Source organism: Mirounga angustirostris, unplaced genomic scaffold (genome assembly GCF_029215605.1).
Source record: "Mirounga angustirostris isolate CCGP_5_RB_7025 unplaced genomic scaffold, mMirAng1.0.hap1 SCAF_1, whole genome shotgun sequence".
Classification (NCBI taxonomy): Eukaryota; Metazoa; Chordata; class Mammalia; order Carnivora; family Phocidae; genus Mirounga; species Mirounga angustirostris.
This window is the reverse complement of record NW_026991709.1, coordinates 1,417,386-1,439,132: the sequence shown is the minus strand read 5'-3', so window position 1 is coordinate 1,439,132 and position 21,747 is coordinate 1,417,386. Positions and strand designations below refer to the sequence as shown.

The following is a 21,747-nucleotide window of genomic DNA, read 5'->3' as shown; positions in this document are numbered from 1 at the left end:
CAGTGGTCTGGAAACCGGCGAGCTGAAAACACACTCTGTGGCCGCGTCTGCATGCCCTGCAGTGGCGGCCCGTGGCGTGACCCACCCTTGGACAGGCCTGTGTCGCAGAGCTGCGTCTGCGAGGGCGCGCTCTGTTCCTCCCTGGGGCTCAGGCTTGGAATGGGGCCCACGGAATAAGGTATCTGAGGGAATGATGTCCCCGGCAGAAGGAGCTGGGCAGCGAGGTGAGGTGGGCGCCCAGCCATGGGGCCCGGTGACACTCTGCTCTGTGGTCCTGCTGAGCCAGCGGCCGGGGCGCAGGGCTCTGTCTGCACTCCGGTCGCCGGACGCTGTCCCGGCCAGCGTCCAGCTGGGGGGGGCCTTCTGGGGACCTTCTGGGGGCCACGTGGCTTCACTGCCGAGAGCCACGGCGGAAAACCCTGTGACGGGAACGCTCCACGGCAGGGAATTTGCAGGGCGCACCCACGAGCTTTGCCCACCAGGGAGCTTCCGATGACTGAGTTTGTCCCGCACTGACGAGATTTCAGCTGGGGCCGGCGACCCTGCAGCCAAGGAGAGACGGTCTCCGCTGGCCGAGCCGAGAGGGGGAAAGAGCGAGTGCGCCAGGCGGCTGGATGAGGGGTGCACGGATGGTGACTCCTGCCCACGGAGGCCAGTGGTGCGGGATGCTGGCGGGCCCTGGGGCCCGGGTCTGAGGGAGGCCCAGCTCGGCAAGGCACCACGTCCCTGCTCAGGGCCCAGGGCCGAATGCCCCTGTGGGTGCAGGGTTTCCCCAGGTCGATTGCCCGAGCTCCAGCCTGGGGGGCAGAGGGTGGGGGGCGCAGTCCCCTCAGGAGAGTCAGCTGGGGGGGACAACGAGGTACCCCGCCCAGGCGCTCTGTCTACCCCCTCCCTAGACCCTGAGGCAGGACCCACACGGAGGAGGGGTCACAGAGACCCCGATCTGGTTCAGGCTTCCACTCCCACAGTGGCCTTGGCCATTCGTTTTGCCCTGAATGGCCTCAGTTTCCCCATCTGTAAATGGGGGAGAAGGTGACAGCGTGCAGACATACTCCATGGCCCACACCGTTCTGCCACTTTCCATGGACAGCCTGGCTTGCTGGGGGATGGAGGGATGATAAAAGGGGCACCTGCCAAGCTCTCCAAGGGGCAAAGTGTGAAAGGCCCCGGGTCCAGTGTGACGGGTCAGCCGGGTGCCCGGTCAGGTGGCTGGGCATGCGGAGTCAGGCCTGAGGCCGCCAGGAGTCAGGTTCTGTGGCCCACAGGGTCTGTGGTCAGGGTGGGGGGCATGCCTGGGGTCGCCAGGGGACCTGAACCCTCTGCTCTTGCTCACTGCCCCGCCCTTGGCCTCAGAGTGGACTGCACATCCCCAGCCCATCCGGCATGGCTGTTTGCGGCTCCGTGGTGCGTGGAAGTTGCCGGATCTCCAGGCTGGGGTTGGAGGCAACGTCAGCCCAGACCCCCAGGCCCAGCAGCAGCCTCTTCAAGTGCCCTGCCCCACGTGAGGCGCCCAGCACCCAGCAGCGCAGGGAGGGAGGCGGTTGTCCCCCCACCCACCGCCCCTCAGGCCCTCAGCGACCCCCCGGCGCCCAGAGCCCTGCCCATGAGTTGGATGAGCTGCGGGGAACCACCCGCGAGCACGCGTTTCCTCCTGCCCCGTCCTGCTCAAAGGGGACGGTCTTGTGTAAACCCACAGAGCAAGCTGGGAGGTCTGTGGGAGTGGGGGGCTGGCGGTGTCCCTGGGGCTCCCTTGTTGGAGGAAAGAACTGGGGCTGAGATTCAGAGAGGGCAGCCCCATGGCCTCCGAGCCAGCAGGGATCCCGTCGGGCTGGAAGCAGAGCTCCATTCCGAGGCCTGAGCCCTGTCTTGCCCAGCGCACCTCACAGGGCGTCTGGTCCCAGCAGCCAGTGCCCCGGCCGCGAGGCACATGGGAGAGAACGGTGGGGGGACACCCGGGAGCTGATGCGCCCCGGACTGTGAGTCAGCAGGTGTTTTCCTCGTGCTCACCACGTGCCTGTGGTCAGGGGGCCTCCAACCTCGAGCCCTTCTGGTCCTGCTCGAGGCTCTGCTTGAGGCTGGGACGGTAAGCTTTGCCCTCCCCTGGACGTCACCCCCCCCCCCCCGTTGTCCTCGGCTGACCTGCGTGTGGGCGACACCCCCCACCGGACGCTGCACAAACAGCCAGGGCCCATAATCACTCCCGCCTGACAAGAGCCCACAGCCCGCAGGAAGCAAAGGAAAATGAATGGTCATTATTCAACAAAAGGATGGTTTTCGTTCACCTTTGGCTGGAAGGACGGTTATCTGCCGAAATGCAGGCCTCTGGAGGCCCATCAGGGCTTCGGAGCGGGAGGGCTGATTATCGCAAGGGTCACGTCTGCCGGCATCCCCCACTCTCACGTCCGAGCAGCGCAAACGCACAACTGCGCACGAGTCCGCGAACGGCAGTCCTCGCTGAGCACCGGCCACTGCGTAGAGCAGCCCCCCGGGGCCCCCCGCAATGCCGAGCTGCCCTGTCGGGGGCACAGCCAGGACCCACCGAGGCAGCAGGTTTTCCACCTGAAGAGCCCGCCCGATGGTTCGCCTGCCACGCCGAGGCCAAGGTGGACGGCTCACATGCTTCCTTCCTGCGCCCACGCTCCCCCCGCGTCCGCCCGCTGCCCCCCACCCCAGCCCCCCGTGAAGCGCTGCAGCGGCCCAGTCCGCCTGGAGTCCCGCCCTCCCTGACCGCCCCCAACCCAGGCTCACCTGGATCCCGGCCTGAAGGCTATCCGCCCCCTCTCTGCTCCGTCCTTCCAGGGGGTCCCGCCCCCACCCACCTGGGCCCCAGGAGACGCCCTCCGCTGCTCCCCACAACTCTCCTCCCGGTGCTGGGCCGGCCGTGGTCACAGCAGCTTCCCCAGCTCGCCAGGCCTGCCCCCCACCACTGTGCCGCCCGCTAACACAAACGGGGCACGCGGGCTGGTCCCTCCCGAGAACGGACCCAGGACGACCGGCCTCCCCGGTGCCTGACCCGCAGCTCTCCAGTGCCCAGCTCTTCCCAGCAAAGCCGGGCAGCGGACGGACGGGAGATGGCACTCTCCCCGCCCCTGCCACCGCGGCCCGAGGGAGACCGAGTAGGACAAAGCAATCGTTTTCCTCGAAATGGAAAGTGAAGGTCACAGTCTGGACTGTTTGTAGTTTTCAGAAAGCCAGAAAAAAATTCAAGGGTGTGAAAAAAACAGTTTCTAGGATTCCAGTTTTCTAGAAAACGTATTTTATTAATAGTATTTGAAGGTACAAATGGGCAAAGAATAAATACTTCATTGTTTCCCCCACACAGCCATGAATGATGTCACAGGACCCTAGCGCGTGTTTGGGCTTGGTTTTCAAAGCTCAGGAAGGAGACACAGGAACAGCCCCCCCTGCGGCTCACCCGGGGTGTCTGTGGGAAGTTGGGGCTCCTGGTCAGGGGGGATGGGCGGTGGCCATGCCCGAGGTCCAGAAGGTGTTTCTGGGCAGCGGCACGAGCCCCGAGATCGGCAGCGCACTCCAAACCCTTCGGAGGCCTGAGTGACCGTGCTCCTGGCCCCCTCAGCCCACCGCGGGGCAGGCCCTGGGGCGGCCGTCCCCAACGCCACCACGGCGCTCACCGGTGACCAGCCCACAGCGCCTCAGCCGGCCGCGGGGGCTCCTCTCTGTGCGAACCCGGCGAAGCCTGAAAAGCTGCCGAGGAACCTTCCGGCATCTGAGCCGGGGAGGAGAGAGAGCACTTCACCGGCCCCCACAGGCCTCAGCCCCAGTTCTGCGAGGCGGCGGCGGTTCGCCTTCCTGCCAACTTGTTGGGGGCCTCACGCAGGTCCAAGGGCTGAAGGAGCAGTACCAACAGGCTGAAACCGCAGCAGGTCCACGGGCACGGCCCTCGCTGCCGGGCACCCTCCAGACCCGGCCAGTGAAACGAGCCCCGCCCCTCCTCACATCACACCGACCTTGCCAGCAGTGGAGGCCCAGGCTCAGACCCCACGTGACACGCAGCCAGAGTCCCGGGCAGCCGATGGTGGGGGAAACACCGAGAACGGACACGCGCCGTGGCTCACGTGGCTGTGGGCTGCCACTGACCCTAAAGAGCGAGGGTGGGGCGGCCTTGCCCACCAGCAGGGCAGGCACGACCCCGAGGCCACACGTGTGCTCAGAGGGAGACCACAAGCCATTGTGTGTAACGTCCAGGGCATAGGGTCCACAAGCGGCCGGCCGGCTCAGTAGGCGACCCTCCAGTGCGTGGGCTGCTCACACGCTACCTCCCGGTCCCCGCAGAAGCGGTTGTATGTCGTCCGGGGGTCGAGCCCGAGGATCTCTCTCTCCTCGTGGATCCGGAAAGAAAACGTGGAGACCGAGGTACCGATGAAGAACCTGACAAGCAAACCAGGGGACACAAGAGCCGCTTGAAAGAGCCCAGTGCCCGACCCCTGCGGCCAGGTGGGGGGAAGGGAGGTAGTGGCCGCAGGTCCTGCACGGCGGTGACTCGAGAACGCTGCCGGATTCTGGCTGTTTGGGGCTCAGCGGGGGCGCGGCTGCTGAGATCCCAGGGGAGAGAGGTCACCCCGCCCCACGTGCTCAGAGGAGAGGGCCCCCAGCCTACAGCCTGCATGCACGGGCCCAGTGCTTCTGGGGATCCTGCAGACGCGGGGAAACCGGCAACTCTACTCCTAGCTTCCACCCCACTTGAAGCGTGCTGGCCTCCTCCCAGCCCCGGCCCCTGCTCTCCTCCGGGGCGGGCGGGCCTCCCGGGACGATGACGCGCACGGAGCTCACGCTGACCGGCTTTCAGGAGACCCTGGGCACGTTCTGCGGGGACACGTGAGATGGAGGCCGTCGCCAGGCCCAAGGGAGCGAGACCCTGCGTGGGGTCCCTCCTCCGCCATGGGGAGGAGAGGGGAGGCCCGGACCAAGTCTGACAGCAGACCCGGGGAGTACGCCTGCAGGCGAGGAGCAGACTGTTGCAATGGCACTCCGGGTCAGCCCAGCCAACGCGGGACCAGCCGCCACGGAGACGGACAGAAAACGGTGGAGCCCGCGGCCGGCCAGGAGAGGCACCTGGCGTGCGCGCAGATCCACTGGTCGATGATGGCCACGCCGCCGTCCCTGAAGAGCTCCAGCTCCTCCCACGTGGGCTCGAACCTCACCATCTCGGGCAACAGCTTCCTCAGCTCCTCGTGCTCTGCAAAGCGAGGGAGAGCCGATGACTGGGGGCCACGGCGCAAGCAGCCAGCGCCGCCCACGGGACTCTGCGGGCTCAGCGGCTAAGGTCAGGGGCACGGACACAGGACCCGGTGCTGCCTCCCGGCCACACCGTGGGCTCGCAGCTGCACCTGGACCCGCCCAGGATGTGACAGGGGTCGGCGGACGGGTCGGCAGACGGGGGCAAAGCCAGAGCCGCGTACCCGTCCTGACGGCGTCCGTGGCCACGAACACCTTGTCCAGCTGGTGGGTCTTCATGAGGCTGCGGATCTTCTTCACGGCCCCGTCCAGACTGGGCACATCCTCTCTGTGGCCCCAGATGAAATCCTTTCTCCTCAGATGAACTGCGAGGTACGGCCCCCCCAGAGAGGAGCCCAGCACGACCTGGCAGAGGAGGACCAGGAGCCACTGGCACTCGGGACGCCACAGGGGCTCCCACACGGCAGCGCCCCGCCCGCGGGCCTGTCTCGGGGACTCGGGGACTCTGGGCGCCGGATATCTTTCTAAGACCATGAACTGGCTAATCACACAGACCCTTTACCAGAGTGAAATCAAGTAAATACAACCCTGGAAAACACACGCGCATTAGATTAAAAAACCCACCCATAACTGCATTTTCTCAGGAAACACTATCCGAATGCCCTGAAAACCGGGGCTGGGACGTCTGGAAGGCGCCCAGGGGACAAGTGCCCGGGGGATCGCTGTGCTGCCCCACTGTACCGGGAACACCTAGAAACAACGCCTGCGGGGAAGGCAGCGTATTCTTTGTTGAAATTAAGTTATATAAAAACCAAACCCTCAGAAGAAACTTTCTGTGGCTCCCACGCCACAGGGCAGACAGCGCCGACAAGAGTCCGGGTCTGCCACCCTTTTACTCTCAGATTGGCAGCTGCCGCTGGAACCTGCCACGGTCTCCCGGCTCGCCGAGGAGGAAACGGACCCGAGCTGTCGCCCTGAGCTTGCGGGGGCCCAAGGGGACTCTCCTGATGGGCGTCCACACCTGCCCTGGGACGGGCCTGGCGACTCTGCATCTGAGGGGTCACGTGCACGTCCTCGAGTGAGAACAAGTGGGGGCGCTACCTTCATCTTGGTCCAGTCCTCCTCGAAGGGGATCCTGTCGGCCTCGTCCGTGGAGTTCAGGTACTTGCTTCGGAACTCGTCTCCCACGGCCCGCAGGTGCTTGGCGAACACCATGCTCCGCCGGGTCTGAGGGGTGCAGAAAGCCGCGCTGCTGAGCGCCCCGCCGACCCCCAAGCAGGGGCCCTGGAGCCCCGCCCGCCTCCCCAGAGCAGCCTGAGACTCCGACGGGGATGCCGAGGACGACGACCCGGCACTCTCGGAGGTCAGATGAGGACGGGCTCCTGAGTCTCCTGACTCTCAGGAGAGTCTGGTAGCGACAGGTCATCGACCAGCACGAGGCCAGACGGTGAGCAGCATCTACCAGGACCGTCCCCACACGCGGAGCTTGTGATGCTGGGACGGCCCCTTGCTGGAGGAACCCGGCCCTGGTTAAGAGCCCGTGGCTAGCAGGAGAGAGTCACCACCCTCCCAGCTGGCGGGGGGACCACGGTGCTGGTAAGAGGCGCAGAACCACGTGGGCAGTGATCACAAGGCCCCTCCGTGCTTCGGGAATGACCCGCTCAAGAGACAGCTAGGTCACGTGTCCAGGGAGCAGGGATCTCTCCTGGGTCCTCCCGACAGATGCCTCATCTCTGCCCACCCCAGCTGCCCATGGGAGCTCCACGCCCCTCAGACAGGGCAGACCCCCAAAGCAGTGACAGCTGCAGAGGGGGCGTGAGGTCCATTCCTCAGGCTCCTGCCCGACCCACAGTGCCAGACGTGCGCTTGCCCCTGGGACGCAGACAAACTGGCTAACGTACCGCTAACCAGCAGGGTGGAGTGGGGAGCTTACAAGATACAGACTGGATGTTTTTGAAAGTAAAAAACCCTTTCTTTGAATAATCAGTTTCCATAAATAACAAACCTATCACCTGACATGCAAACATGCCAACCACGTGGAGCCCACGCTGCTGCCCCAGGGCTGCCCCAAAGTGCAGAGCTGTGGTTCCCGCCGTCCCGCCAGCGCCCCCCCCGCCACACCCCCCAGCGCCCCCTCCCTGCTGCACCCCCCCCACGCTGGCGGTCAGCAAGCGCCGACCGTCTAACAGACGTTCACAGATGCGCCCCGAGCAGCACTGTGGGGACCTCAGGAGGTGCTGGCGGGCACTCACGTTCCAGTACTCCTTCCCCCCGTAGTGGTCGTGCAGGAGGTTCTCGGCTCTGTCCAACATCACCGACCTGTTTTCAAACAAGATAGAAAACATTTAATTTCAAAGTGCTTCTATCGGCCTGCTCCAGAGCACATTGCGAACGAAGCTGAGAGCCGCCCAGGCGCACGTGGGCCCGGTGCTGGGGCCCCTCGGGGAGGCGGCTGCCGGTCTCCGCACACACTCCCGAGGGGGCTGCAAGTTCCTGAGGGACTCTCAGCATCGGGGGGGTGTCTCTCCTGTCCCAGCCACTGAACTGGGGTCACCAAGCCCCCTGAGACTACTGATGCAAGAAAGAAAACACAATGAAGCAAACGAGTAAGATGGCCCCAGCAGCATAAAGAGAAAGCCCCAGACGGAGCTCCCAGCACACAGACATGGTCCAGTTCTGGAAGATCTGTGACTTTGTGGACTCACAGCCCAAGGGCAAAACCACACCAGGAGGGACACCTCGATCCCATTTGTAAACAATCACCTGAACGAACTTAGCATGTCTGCGTTTCTCAAGGCTCAAGCTCGCACCTCCATCGGGAGCACTCAACTCCTTCCCTGCAAAGCGAGGGCCAAGATAGGCCCCTTCCTGAGGCGATCAAACAGCCTGAAGCATCAAAGCGTGCAGAGAGGACACCCCAGCAGGGGCCGTGTCCACTCAAGCCAGGAGGATGCGGGGGCACGAGTCTGGGGGAGGCGCACGGCCTCCTGCTCTGTCCCCGTCCCCGTGTCCTGAGTGGGACGGGGCGCCGGGGGGGGGGGGGGACGGCTCAGGCAGGTCACAGCTGCCCCCCTGACCACTCCAAGGTCCAGCTTCGAGGAGGCTGAGCATGAGAGCTACCTGCGGAAGCAAGAGCAGGTGGGATCTGGGACGGGCCACCTCCATACCCTCCCGGGCCTGCCCTCACCCTGCTTCGGCCACACCTGGGCAATCACCCGGGCAGGTGAACTAAGATCAGGTTGGCGCTCCCTTCCAGTCCGGCCTGTGCCCTCACTGCCCTCCTGCCCCCAGGACCCCACACACCTGCGGCGCCATCACCTCGGACAGGGCCCCGGGGCTATCCAGGTGTGCACCAGACTCCTCCGCCCACCAGCAGCGGGACGAGAGACCTGGGCTGATGAGTTCCCACCCGGCAGGGGCTGAGCAGCACCGCGTGAAGCCGCACTCGCCGCACAGACCCCCGAGCACGGGGACAGCCGCTCTAAACCCGGGCTCTCCCCAGGGACATATGCAGCCTCCTCCTCGGTCTCTGTCCCTATGTCCCCGTCCCGGGCTCTCCCCAGAGGCACGCGGCCTCCTGCTCTCTCCCAGTCCCGCCTCACTGTGGCCCAGGTGTGGGGTGGGGACGAGGTCTACCTCTCCCGTGCCCCCCCCACGGGCCCCGGCAAGGAGGGTTCCGACGCCAGGCCAGCACGTGCGCACACGCGTGCACACGCGTGCACACACGCACACACATGCACGCACACACTCCTTCACTGGCCGGTCACCGAGCGGCCCTGCCGGGCACTCACCTCGCCGACGTGTTTCGCAGCAGGACAGGCGCCATGATGGAAGCTGATCCCTGAACGGACAAACAGGAGACGTTCAAAGCTCTCGTCTCTTCATAACCCCAAAACCATCCTCTGGAAAACAAGAGCCCAGCGCCTCCATTAGTCTGTTCCGCATGCGCAACAAGTAAACGCGGACGCGCGGGCGTACGGCCTCGTCTGACAAGGCAGCCGCTTCTCTCAGGGAAAGCCGACTGCTCGTGACGCCAGGTAGTGACGTCCTCGTGACAACTCGGAAAGAAGCCACGATCTCATCTGACCTGAGGGGACCAGCGGAGCTGCTCTGGGGACCCTAGGCAGTGGCGAGGGCAGAGCCGGGCAGCGGGCGGACAGGACAGAAACGAGCTCCGCGCTCGAGCTCGCACAGTAACGGCCCTGGAAACGGCCGCGGCCCTCCCATGAGCTCCCGGAGGACAGGCTTTCCAGAACCCAGTTATTCTGGTGCTTTGTCCACAGCCCCTCCACGGGGAGGTCTTCTGATGGCAACCAGTCTGGGCGACCAGACCGCCACATGCAAACGCACCGCGGCCGCCGCGCCCCCGCCGCCCTCCCCCAGGCCCCCCGCGGCCGCACCTGTAGTACTCGTGCTTGTCCGGGGAGTAGAGCAGTGGGTCGAGGCACGGCCGCTCGTCGACCTTCTCTTCCCAGGTCCCCTCTTTCCACCCTTCCGCGTAACTCTGCAGGACATAAACCTGGTCGATGAAGGGCCCGCCGGATTCTGGAAGAGGCCAAGAACGACCGTGTGACAAGAACCAGAAGCTGATGCACAGGCACAGAGAAACCATTACTTTGTTTAATGCCACCCTCCTCCCTGCAGGACCGCAGAGAGCTCACGGAAGCAGACACAGGACAGAAAGAGTGGCGTCAGGGCACGAGGTCCTGAAAGGCAGAGAGGGAGTGCCCGGAGGTGCTGGAGCTTGTCCAGGCCCTGCCGCTCCCAGGGCTCCTCATCACTCCCACCTCTTCCAGCAGCTGCCCTGCCCTCGGCGCCCCCAATCCTCACGACAGCCACAGGCCCCACACGCTGTCTTCCCCACTGCCCCGCAAGCACGTGCCCCCTTCCCTGCATGGACCAGCCTCGCGGGCACTGCTCCCTTCAGGGCTCACCCCTGACCCTGTGAGGCCATTCAAACTGCACCTCCCAGGACACCTTCCTGGCCACAGCCTCCCACCCCCAACAGCCCGTACCCCTTCCCACTCTCATTTTCTCCATACCACCCCTCCCCATCTGGGTACTTTTGTCACTTGGTTTCTGCCTCCCCGCTCCCCACAGGAGCTCCAGGAGACCAAGAGTCTGTGTCCGTCCTGCCCACTGCATCCACCCCACCTAGAACCTGCCGGCCACATCCACAGTGCTTAACGAAGGTGCGTTCCAAGAGAGTCCAGTCACAAGAGAGCTGCATCAAGTGCAAGTCTGGTGTCTTTTCCACATCCCCCCCCCCCGCCCCGCTCAGGGGCTGCACTGCTGCTGGGGCCTGGTCCCAGAGCTCCAGAGCCCTTCTCGCAGGGAGGGTGAGATGCCCGGCGCCCTGCTGCACATGTCCTGGAAGCCCGTCCCAGGACAGGCACCCTTCCCTCTCCCCGCCCCGTAGGGGAGACAGCTGAGCAAAGGCGAGGCTGGCTGGGCAGGTGAAGGCAAAGCGGGTCTGCCTGACCCGCCTGCCCCGCAGCATGTCACCCAGGACGCCCCATCTTCCTGCCCCCGCTGCCCCCACTGGTGGCTACAGGCTTGAGGCTTCAAGAGCAGGAGGAGGGGACCAGCCTCCCCACCCAGCACACCCAGTGTCCCCCACTGAGCACCACCTCACATGGCTGAGGCTCAGTCCTGTCCTTGTGTCCGCCTGTCAGGAAACCTGCTGGCCACAGCCCTGCACGGAGCTAAAGGGCAGTTTCTCTGGGAGGCTCCATGACCCGTGGTTCAGACCAAGGCTGAGGCTGATTCCCAGACTAAGTCAGACTACGCACCCAGCGACATCTCTCGTCTTGGGTCACAGAAGGATGTATTCCAAGACTGCTTTTTACAGGTCTCAGAGTTTGCTTCTTCCCCATAGACGAAAATACCAGGAGATACCTATATCGTTCCATCCCGCAGCGTTCACAGGACTGACCCCGCCACAGAAACGTCCCAAAGTGACAGGGACTAAGGCGCAGCGAGAGCAGAACATGAAAAATGAAGACGTGGCAGCTGCAGTCCTGAGCTCTGCGGGTCCGCATGCGGCTGGAGCTCAGCATCGCGTCGGCGCCTCCCTCTTCCAGGCTGATGGGGCAGCAAAAGTGTGTCACTGCCTTTTAAGCTTATGTCTTCTAAAGAAAGCAATGCTGAACTCTGAACACCCTTGTTCTAAGAAAATCTTCAACTTCTCTCTCTTTACAAAAATTAAATAGACGGAGCAGGACTGAGTGGAACAGGACGCACTATGATGAGTCTTGGCCAGCACCGAGTGAGGCATCGTGAGGTTGACGCCAAGGGCAGGGTGCCTTCTCTGCACAAGAGCACATCCTGCTGGGAGCAGGCCCGGCCTCCGCCAGCGGCCTTCCCACCACAGCTGGGAGCACCCTCCGCCGGCTCACCAGCTGCCCCAGATTTCAGAGGCAAGGGGGCCCACGGCTCACACAATTCAGACCACTGGGAGCCGGAGGTGGGAAACAGAAGCGGGGCCCCCACGCCCATCAAGTGTCTCCACGGCAGGGCTGACACAGCCGCGACCGCTGCCTCACCTGCAATGAACTGCTCGTACTCTATGACCGGGATGTTTCTGTTGAGACTCGGAAGGTCAAAAAAGTCGGCCCAGGGAATCCGGACCTGGTGAACGTCAGGGCTCTGCCAGTGATAGAGGCGGCCCCACGGAGGAAGCACCAGCACCCACTCCTCAGCCTGAAGCAGCGTCTTCAGGAGGGAGGCGACGCGGATGTAGACATCCCTGCGGAGGTTGAAGCCCTCTGGGGGGTTGACGTCATACAGGAGGTACCTGGCCGGGAGGGGTGGGAGAGTGGGTCTTCAGCACAGAGCCGCCCCCTGATGCTCACGGTGCAGACTCTGGGCTCTCCAGGGGCTGGCGGCTCACTGCAAAGAGGAGGCAGCTGCCGGCCCGTTTCTATACAACCCATCACTCGGCAAGCCCACGAGGAGGCCGGGCACACATCTGAGCACCTGCTGATGACTAGCAACCATCCAGCAACGGGGCCGGCAGAGTCTCGGCCACGAGAGCCTGAGACTCAGACGTTTCCGTGTACCCACACCGTTGCGCTCTTAACCATTACCCAAGACCCTGTGAGGCTGCTGTCCATGAGGGCTGCATCCATAATCCCGGCTTAGAAGCTAAAATAAGACCTTTCAAATGCATGTATTGATTCGCTGAAAATACCAGTAAGAAGCCATACGTCGTATTACTCTGAATACTTTTTAAATGAAAATAAGTATACTTTCCTAAACAAAACCAGTTAGGAGAGCGGCCATGTCTGCGGTTTCTGTAACTTCTTTCCATACCCGCTTCTGCCTTCGACGTGCTGCGCTACCACAGGTCAGACGGCCTCCACGGAACCGCCCCCGGGCCGCCGACACACGCGGGAGGGGACCGGGTACCCTCCCTACACGTCAGCGCTCGGCGCGGGGCTGTTCCGCGCCAAACCCTCAGGAACGGCCGCACGGCAGACGCCTGCTTCCCGCCCCCGGGGCCCGTCTGGGAACGTCCCCAGCCGCGCGCAGCCGGACCAGGCTGAGCTCCCGAAGGACCAGCTCCGAGCCAGGGCCCCGGGCCTGCCCCTCCAGGCTGGCCCCACAGCCGGCCCTTCCTGGCGGCTCCGGGAGGCCGCGGCAGCCCGGGCCGGATCGCCGGCGGGGGCAAGGGGGTGCGGGCGACGGAGGCCCCGCCCGTCCCCGGCCCGCGGTCCCCGGATCGCCGGATCCCCGCCCCCGCCCGAGGCGCGGACGCCCTTTTACCGTCTGCGGGACGCCGCCCCCGACAGGATGTCGGCCGCCGACTGGCCGGGCCAGAACTCCTCGCCCGAGGCCGAGGCCAGCGGCCAGGACGCCGCTTGGGTCAGCACCAGGAAGACGACGCCGAGCGCCGCCATGGCCCTGGGCGGCCACGCACTTCCGGCGGCCGCGCTCCGCCCCGGAAGCGCCCCCCCCGAGCGCGTCTCCTGAAGCCACGGCAACGCCACGCATGCGTCTTGCGTCATTCCGAGGCCGGGCGTCTACCAGGCCGAGGACGCTGGCAGGCGCGTCCGGGGCGCGGACGTCCTCTCCTGTGAGCCGCGCCGGGTGGAGGCCGGGCAGGTGCCGGGCCTGGGGGCGGGGCTGGCCTGGGGCGGAGCCAGAGGGCCGGGGCGGGACCTGTGGGCGGGACCTTGTGGGCCGTGGGGGAGTGGGGCGGTGTCGGGCCTGTGGGCGGGGCCTGTGGGCTGCACGCGGTGGGGCGGGGCCGGGTCTGTAGGCGAAGCCGGAGGGCCGGGGGCGGGGCGGGGCCGGGGGCGGGGCCGGGTCTGTAGGCGAAGCCGGAGGACCGGGGGCGGGGCCGAGCCTGTGGGCGAGCCAGAGGGCCGGGGGCGGGGCTGGCCTGGGGGCGGGGCCTGTGGGCTTCGCGGGGTGGGGTTGGCGGGGCCGGGTTTGTAGGCGAAGCCAGAGGGCCGGGGGCGGGGCTGGATTGGGGGCGGGGCCTGGAGGGGCCGTGGGGAGTGGGGCGGGGCCGAGCCTGTGGGCGAGCCAGAGGGCCGGGGGCGGGGCTGGATTGGGGCGGGGCCTGGAGGGGCCGTGGGGAGTGGGGCGGGGCCGGGCCTGTGGGCGGAGCCAGGGGGCGGGGCTGGCCTGGGGGCTGGGGCCGCGCCGGGTGGAGCGCAGGCTCAGGTGGGCTTTGCCGGCTGCGGCGCGGGTCTCAGCTTCGGCTCCGCGGCCCGCGGGCAGCTCTCGGGCTTCGGGGCGGGCAAGCCGCAGGACTGACCCGAGGCCCGCACAGCTGGCCAGGTGTGGCACGCGAGCGGCAGACCCGCCAGACCCGGGGATTTCCGAGAAGACAAGGTGTCTCCTACGGGGGGGGGGGTCACTGTGGAAGACCGCAATGCGACGGCCCCCCTGTGCCCGAAGGGCACAGGACATTGGAGGGGATGGGGTGGGAGCTGAATGTGGGGGATCTGGGACTTGGGGTCAGCGGGTGAGCGGGTCCTGTGCCCCACCCCTGGGCAGCCCAGGTCTGCTCCCACTCCCCGTGCCAGGTTCTGCGGCGGAGGCGGCAGGGGTCCTCTCAGGAAGCTCAGTCCAGTGGGGGGGGGGCTTGCTTCCCTGCCCCTCACTGCCACCCCTTCCTTCCCCAGCACCGCCCCCCCTGCCCCTGGAGCTCCCCGCCGGGGCACTGGCTCTGTTAGAGGTGCTTGACTCCTGGGGCCTCCTGCCCTAGGGGGACCGTTTGGGTGACTGGACTCTTCCTAGTTCCTGGCTTGAAGGGCACCCTCGCCTTCCCAGGGGGAGGGCGGGCCTCAGCCTGTGCCCAGCAGTGAACGGACCCCGAGGAGGACAGTGAGGGAAGACGGAGTGCTGGAAACGTCCACACCACGGCCCCTGTCCTGGGACCACCGGGTCTCCAGGCTTCTTCTCGCGTGCACTTGGCGTCTTTATTGTTCAAGCCACTTTGAGTTGGAGGTGTCTAGACCAGGTGTGTTTGCCAGCTGTCCCTCGGCATGCGGTGCGCACACCGTCACCTCCAGGTTCTGCTCTGCTCCAGGAGGGGCCCACAGCACATACCCTTCGTCCTCTGGACCTGCCCTACAGCCCTCGTGCCTGGGGTTGGATTCTTGTTCTTTTATGTCTCTTAGTAAAGCCATCCCGAAACATATTCCTAAGAGTGTGTATCATGAGTTTTCAGTCCCAGAAACAGAAAGCATGAAGTGGGGGCCCGTTTGCCGCCCCCAGATTCAACACTGGCACCTCCTACCATGTTCTTCTTGTGTTCCCTATACTATTTTAGAGTAAATGACTTTGACAATGACATCGACTTGTTCTATTTGAAATATTTCCATATGTATCTCTGAGAAATAGGACATTTTCTCACACAGCCACAATATCATTAATTCACCTAAAAATGTACTAATTATGCTATAACATCATCAAGTACACTGTCCACATGCATGGGGCCCTGATTGTTTCAGAATGCCCTTTATTATAACAGATTTGCTCAAATCAGGATCAGGGTTCTCCGGGGAAACTGAACAATAGAACATCTATTGATATATATGAGGAGATGGATTACAGGGATTGGCTCAGTGGGATGTGGAGGCCTGAGGCCCCGTGATCTCTGTCTGCAAGCTGGAGGCCCAGGAAAGTGGGTAGTGTTAGTCCAAGTCCAAAGGCCCAAGAACCAGGAGCTCCATTGTCTGAGTGCAGGACAAGACGGATGTCCCAGCTCAAGAAGGGGGAGAGAATTCACTCTTCTTCCTCCTTTTTGTTCTATCTGGGCCCTCAGTGGGTTGGGTGAGGCCCACCCATCTTGGGAAGGGTGATCTTCTTTATTCTGTCTACCAATTCGAATGCTAATGTCTTCCAGAAGCTTCCTCACAGACACACCCAGAAATGGATGTTTTACTAACTCTGTGGGCACCCTTAGCCCCCCGCAAGCTGACGCATAAAATTAACCACCACAGGTTCCTTGTCTTAATTGGCCACCTGGCCACCCCCCTTCCCCCTCCCTCCTCTCCTCTCCTTTCCCCTCCCCCGTCCCCCCTCCCTTTTCCTCCCCTCCTTCCTCCAGTCCCCTCTCCCCTCCTGCATTTGCTGATTGACCCATGGATTATGTTCCTTAACAGGAATGACCCAGGAGAGGTTTGAGTCTTTCATTCAGAGAAAAAAGAAATCTTTGTAAAAAAAAAAAATAATAACCGAATTCCTTCTTCCTGCACAACAGGAATCATACTTAAGGTTTCCTGCCTCAGTGTGAAGTCGGAACCACTCACATCGTCCCCGCCCATACACACACACAAGAGTCCACTGGAGGGGACTTTGCCACAAGAGGGCAAGAGAGGCCTTTGACAGCAGGGATGGAAGCCCGGGGCAGAGGGAAGGGGCTGGGGAAGGGCAAACCTGGAGCACGCATGGCCAGGCCATATCTCTCCTGCCCCAAGAGCAGAGAGCTACTCCCACCCAAGGCCCCTCCAGCTCCCCTCCAAGGATGAGCCACAGGAGCCACCCCTGAGGGGGAGAAGGAGAAGGAAGCCCTTTGGCCTGGGGTCCAGCAGGTGTGGTGTGCGAGTCCCGGGGTCTCATCTCTCCCACAGGTCTCAGAAGATCCCAGCCCTGAGGTGGTGGGGACGTGGAGACCAGGAGTCTCTGAAGAGGAACCTAGAGATTCTTCTGGAAGCTGGGATTCCAGGGGGAGGCCCTGCCAGAGCCAGGGAAGGAGTGGGGTTAAGGGGCAGCTTTAGGGCCACCTGGACCCACCTTGGGTCAGCAGAAACAACCTGGGGCGGGCAGGCAGGGGGACACCAGCCGAGACCCATCCGAACCCTTCACCTGGAGACCTTGGCGGCAGACGGGCTGGGGAGACAGTTGGTGGAAGTGGGTGCGGGTAGGGACGGGGTGAGAAGCACGCTGAGGAGTGGTTCTCCTGGGGGGCACAGACACCCCAGTTCATGCAGTTCTCGCACCCTGGGCGCCCTGCTTTTCAGTGTGCAGAGTGAATTACCAAGATCCATGTGCAAGAAGGTTCTGGACTAGTGCAGAGCTCCACCTCCTTGCTCGTCACAGTGCCCTGGCCACAACGTCCTGCTTTTGTCCCCAGAAATGCACAGGGGAGCTGACTGCTAAGTGAGTCACCTCGAGTGAGAAGCAGGGGACTTCCGCTTAGGCCATGAGCCACAAGGATTTTTTAACAGGAGCATCTGGGGGCTGCCTGCCCTCAAGGGACAGCCCAAGTACTCTTGGGACCCAGGCCACCAAGTGACCAAGACGTGAAGGCATGCTGATTCCTGCGGTCAGCACGTGGGTCCAGCTTCCCACGTGGCCTGCCCACAGTGGGACCTACCATCTCGGGTGGTGGCTGACCAGGACCTGCAGAAGGACTAGGCTGGGGAGTCCCAGGGGTCCACAGTGAGAGTGCTATGTGGCCCCTATGACCATGCGGGCCACCTCCCCTGAGGCAGAACCACAGCCTTTCCCCTGGGGGTGCACAGGGTACCTGACTCTGGTCCTGCTGCCCGGGACACATCCCTGCAGCCTCTTGTAGGGGAAACCACCGATCTCCTCACAAATAGGTCGTGTGGGGTGTGGAAGCCCTAGGCTGGGGGCCACTCGTGGGGATGCTGGACCCTGGAGCCTGAAAGCTCCCTGGTGCGGGGGTCCCAGGCTGACCTGTGCGTGGGGTGTAAGGGCCTCGCCCCTCTCCGAGGATTGAGGGGAAGCTAGACTTAACAGTAAAAAGTTAGCTCCCACGAGGCCAGTGGGGTCCACAGTTCAGGAAAACAAAACTTGGCCTGCCCCAAGGCAGGTGATGCAGAACGTCCTTTAAAAGTGCTCTGGGTCCCTAATTTGTGGCTCCTTGTCTGTGCCTTCAGGGGTGGGTTTTCTGCCGGGGGTGAGCCTGGCAAGCATCTGCCCTCCTCCGTGAGCCGGGTCCCCGGAGGCTGTGGGAAGATGTGTGAGTGTGAGCGGGGGCAGGAGGCGGGGGGCAGGGCCACGGGTGGGGGGCCAGGACTGTGGGAATGGCCCACAGCCTTTCTGGAATCAAAACACTGGCAAATGTCAAAAAGTGCGTAATTTGTTTTACTGAAACAGGCTGCTTATTTATGTTTGGAAGGCCTGTTTCAAGGACGCGTCTTGGCCCTTCTCGGATAATAGCGTCAGCGGAAACACACACAGATGGGGGGGTCTGGGGGCTCCTCCTCGGAATGCAGTGCAGAGCAGGAATCCATGCCGGCTGCAGAGGACCCCACCCGTGGAGCCCCGGGGTGACAAGTCCGCGTGACGCTGCCTTCTTGGTTTGGAGCTCTGGATCTGGTCACGGTTGTGAATTCTTCCAGCAAGTTCCAGACCTGCAGAGAGTGGATCCAGCCCAGGAGAACCTGGGAGGGGGTGGGGTGTCCTTTATCCCGGGCTCCGTCAGCCCCCCCCAGCCCCCAGGGGGCCGTGGACTCGGGCTCGTCCCCGCGGCTGTGCCCCCTGCTGCCCTCGCTGGTCCCCTCAGCCCAGAGGGTGTGGCTGATGCTGTCCTCTGTGTCCCGGTGACCACCCCATACCCTCCAGGGCGTCTCCTCCTGTGGGCTTCCCTCCTCAGTCAGGAGGTGGCTCCGCTCCCTGGCCTCCTCTCTGCGCCTTTCGGAAGGTCCAGGCTCCTGTTGCTTAACCAAGTGGTAAGAAACACACCACTAAGGTGGGAGCGGCCCACGCATCGCTGGGCTCCGTGGAAGGCAGAGCCGGCGAGTGCACGGAGGCTGGTGGGCTGTGACGTCGTCCTTGCCGGAGGCAGAGCTGAAGGACGCAGCATCGTTCCTGAGCAAGGGATCCTGTCCCCACTGGCATGAAACGCTCCCGTCATCATCTGTTAAGTTCCCACAAGTGTTTGGTTCTGTCTCTGGCCTTTGGGTCCTGACCCGCGGACCAACTTGTCCATTTCTGCCCGGGCCACAGTTCATTCATTAGGATGGCTTTATAGCAAGCCCTTCTGCATCCTTTTAAACGTGCCTGTCAGCTGGTCCTGCACATTTTCTCTTTCATATGACGTTCAGAAGCAGTGGTAACAGACCTACCCTGTTGGGAATCTTACGGGGATTGCACTGAGTGTATGGGCACAGTTGGGAACATTGCTGTTGACGTGACATGGAGCCCTGCTCAGGAATGGGTCTCTCAACTTAGTTAGAACTTTGGGGAAGTTTTCTCGTTTTCTTTTATGTCAGATCTCTTCATCCTTGGTTTACTGCTGGGTTTTATTGCTGTCCCAAATGGCACACTTTTCCCCATAAATGTTATGATTATATATTGTTGTTTTAATGAATATTATTATTTTTATATATTGACCTTAAAATTGGCCACTTGTAATTCTAATGGTTTGCCATTGATTTTCCAGTTTGGATTTTCCTAGTCAAATAGTCCTATCAGTATGCAATTAATTGTAGTTTATCTCTGCCTTTAGTATTTATAAATCATATATTTCCTTATATTATTCCCTTTGTTAGGAGTCAGATATAAAATCAGTCATCTTCCTTTTGTTTCTTTTCTTTTTTAAGATTTTATTTATTTACTTATTCATTTATTTCAGAGATAGGAAGAGAGAGAGAGAGCACGAGTGAGGGGAGGCAGAGGAAGAAGGACAAGCAGACTGTGCTGAGCACGGAGCCAGATGTGGGGCTCGATCCCACGACCCTGAGATCAGGACCTGAGCCGAAATCAAGGGCCAGACACTCAACCGACCGAGCTGCCAGGCGCCCCTTTCTCTTGTTTCTGACTTTAATGTGAATGGTTCCAGTGCAGGGTCTGCAAGCTTTGGCTTGGGGGTCAAATCCAGCCCACATGACCTCTTTTCCTAAGTAAAGTTCTGCCGGCACGCAGCCACTCCTGTCATTTACGTAGACTGTAATGGCCCCAGGCCATGACAGTGGCGGTGAAATCCTCAAAGATTTGCTATGTGACCTTTCACGCAAGTTTGCTGACCCCCACTCTAGTATTCGTTCAACGAGTGTTAGGGTTGGGGACTTTCCCACTATTCTTTGCTCCCTAAAGATCTCATGGTTGTATGTGCTCAAAATTCAGTAATGGATATTCAGTTCTACCACATGGTTTTTGGGGAACTGACCGTCTTTTGAGATGATAAAGGATTTGCCTCTTTAATCTCTTAATGTAATGCATCGTACTAACGGGTTTTGTGACGTTGACTCACGTTGCATTCCTGAGATGAACTTGCCCCTGATGTATTGGATTCTGTTTGTTGGTGCTTTTATTTAGGGCGTTGTGCACCTATTATAAATCATGTGTCCCTAATATAAGTAATACGTCCCTATCAGTGTGCGTGTGTGTGTGATCCCCACCACTGGTTTTTGACTAATTATATGGACCGAATTGTGATGCTTTTGTCTTCCTGTGCTTGGGAGCAAGTAACTCTTGGTAACAATTCAAGTGTATCCAGTTCTTTCTAAGCAAACAGTTGTATCTATTTCATGTGAGTCAAGTCTAAACCTACAAACAGACCCTGTGAATTAGGTACCGTTTTCATGTTCATTTGACAGATGAGGAAGCCGAGGCACCGAGCGTGTGAGTCACCCGCCCGAGGTCACACCCTGCTGGTGAGACGTGAAGACAGGATTTGAACCCAGCAGCTGGTCTCCCAAGCCCACGTTCCTAAGCGCAGGTTATTCCTTAAAGTTCGTGGATTTACCACAAAACTGCCTGCACGTGGGGCCTCTTTAAGGATAAACCTTCGGCTGTTTTTTTCCTGCTCCCGGGCCATTGGACTAATTAGATCTCCTATTTCTACCTGAGTTGCTTTGTACTTGGAAAATGTATTTCCCGAGAAAATCACCCATGTAATCTAGCTTTTAAAATGTATTGCTATGAACTAGAACATGATCGCTTCATGATTTTAAAAATCCTCTCCTTCTCTTTCCTCCTTTCTCCCTTTGTTCTGGGGGACAGTGTGTGCCCCTGGCGTGGCCCTCTGTCCCCTCCTCTGGCTGAGCCGGAAGGCAGGGGTGGGCGGGGGCTGAGCTGCAGGCACTGTGTGCTCTGTGGGACATTAGCCACGTTGCTTGTATCCCAGGGATTCGCTCAGAGCTTGGTTTTCACACAACCAATCGAGACTGTGTCGGACGGCACAGAAGATCATCGGCACAGAGTTACTGAATGCCGAAGGATGAGGACACAGATGCATTTTCGAGAATAACCCATCTACAGTTCCGTGAAACGTCCCCTTCTCTGAGTTTCGTTAATTGCTGGGATTGTGCTGGGGAATGTGCTTATCACCAGAGGCACATAACAAAGTTACATCCTAACACCAGCTCAAAATCTGGGAACATCTAGTTCGGTGGGTGGTGAACAAGGTCTCTGGGGATGGAAGCGGGGCCTGCGGTCTGCGGGCAGAGTGCCTGAGGCGGATGCGGTTTGCCGGCCTGCCCTGTGCGCCCGCTTCCTGCTGAAGGGTACCAGTGCTTCCCGAAGCTGTGGGCACCGTGAGGGAGGGGGGGCCGTAATCCGAGTGCTTCTCAGTGGGAACTTTCTACATCGCAGTCATGTCTGGGCAAATATTTCCAGAGGGGCTTAGAGTCAGAGCCCCAAATAGCACCTGAGGACATGGATGGGATGCTGGGGTGATTTCACAACGAATGGAGTTTGTGTCAAGTGTGGAATATCGAATACGCAGCAAGTCAAGCCAGGGCGTGTGGAGGCTTGCCGAGTGCCCAGCCGGGCACCTGTGGTGGTCTTCGGAGCCTCTTCAGACCCCTTGGAGGTGGGCACCCACCTCCACGTGTTGGGGGCTCCTTGGGCTGCAACTGCAAGACTGCTTCTGGATTTCAGAGGCAAACGGCCAGTGTGGGGGCGACAAATGGGATCTGGGGTCGCCCCATGCTCTCATCCTCAGTATCTCTGTGTGTCTGTCCCCTTTCTCCCTCTGTCTCCGTCTCGAGCGCCCACCCCAGTCCAGGGCCTTATGCTCCAGGCTGCAGAGAAAGGTGCACATTTTCTGAATATAGGAAGTTTCCGGAGGTCGAGGTCTTGAACCCAGACTCCTCAGAGGCCTGGATCCAGGCTTTT

General features: G+C 61.4%; 1 protein-coding gene across 1 annotated transcript; it reads right to left on the bottom strand.

Annotated features, from left to right (window-relative positions):
• Positions 1–3,239: 3,239 nt before the first annotated feature.
• Positions 3,240–13,272, bottom strand: POFUT2 (protein O-fucosyltransferase 2). Its single transcript, XM_045902340.3, has 9 exons — positions 12,964–13,272; positions 11,742–11,992; positions 9,597–9,741; positions 8,988–9,098; positions 7,449–7,515; positions 6,298–6,423; positions 5,421–5,601; positions 5,074–5,197; positions 3,240–4,389 (listed from the first exon to the last, which is right to left on the bottom strand). The coding sequence occupies exons 1-9, from the start codon at positions 13,203–13,205 to the stop codon at positions 4,236–4,238; spliced, it is 1,401 nt and encodes a 466-aa protein (XP_045758296.2). The 5' UTR covers positions 13,206–13,272; the 3' UTR covers positions 3,240–4,235.
• Between the last annotated feature and the right edge of the window lie 8,475 nt (positions 13,273–21,747).

Coding starts and splice junctions, on each gene's coding strand:
- POFUT2 (XM_045902340.3), bottom strand. CDS start 13,205: ATGACGCAAGACGCATGCGTGGCGTTGCCGTGGCTTCAGGAGACGCGC. Junction 9,099..9,596: donor GACAAGCACGAGTACTACAG/GTGCGGCCGCGG, acceptor CTTGTTTTCCAG/AGGATGGTTTTGGGGTTATG. Junction 5,198..5,420: donor CACGGACGCCGTCAGGACGG/GTACGCGGCTCT, acceptor CTCGCTTTGCAG/AGCACGAGGAGCTGAGGAAG.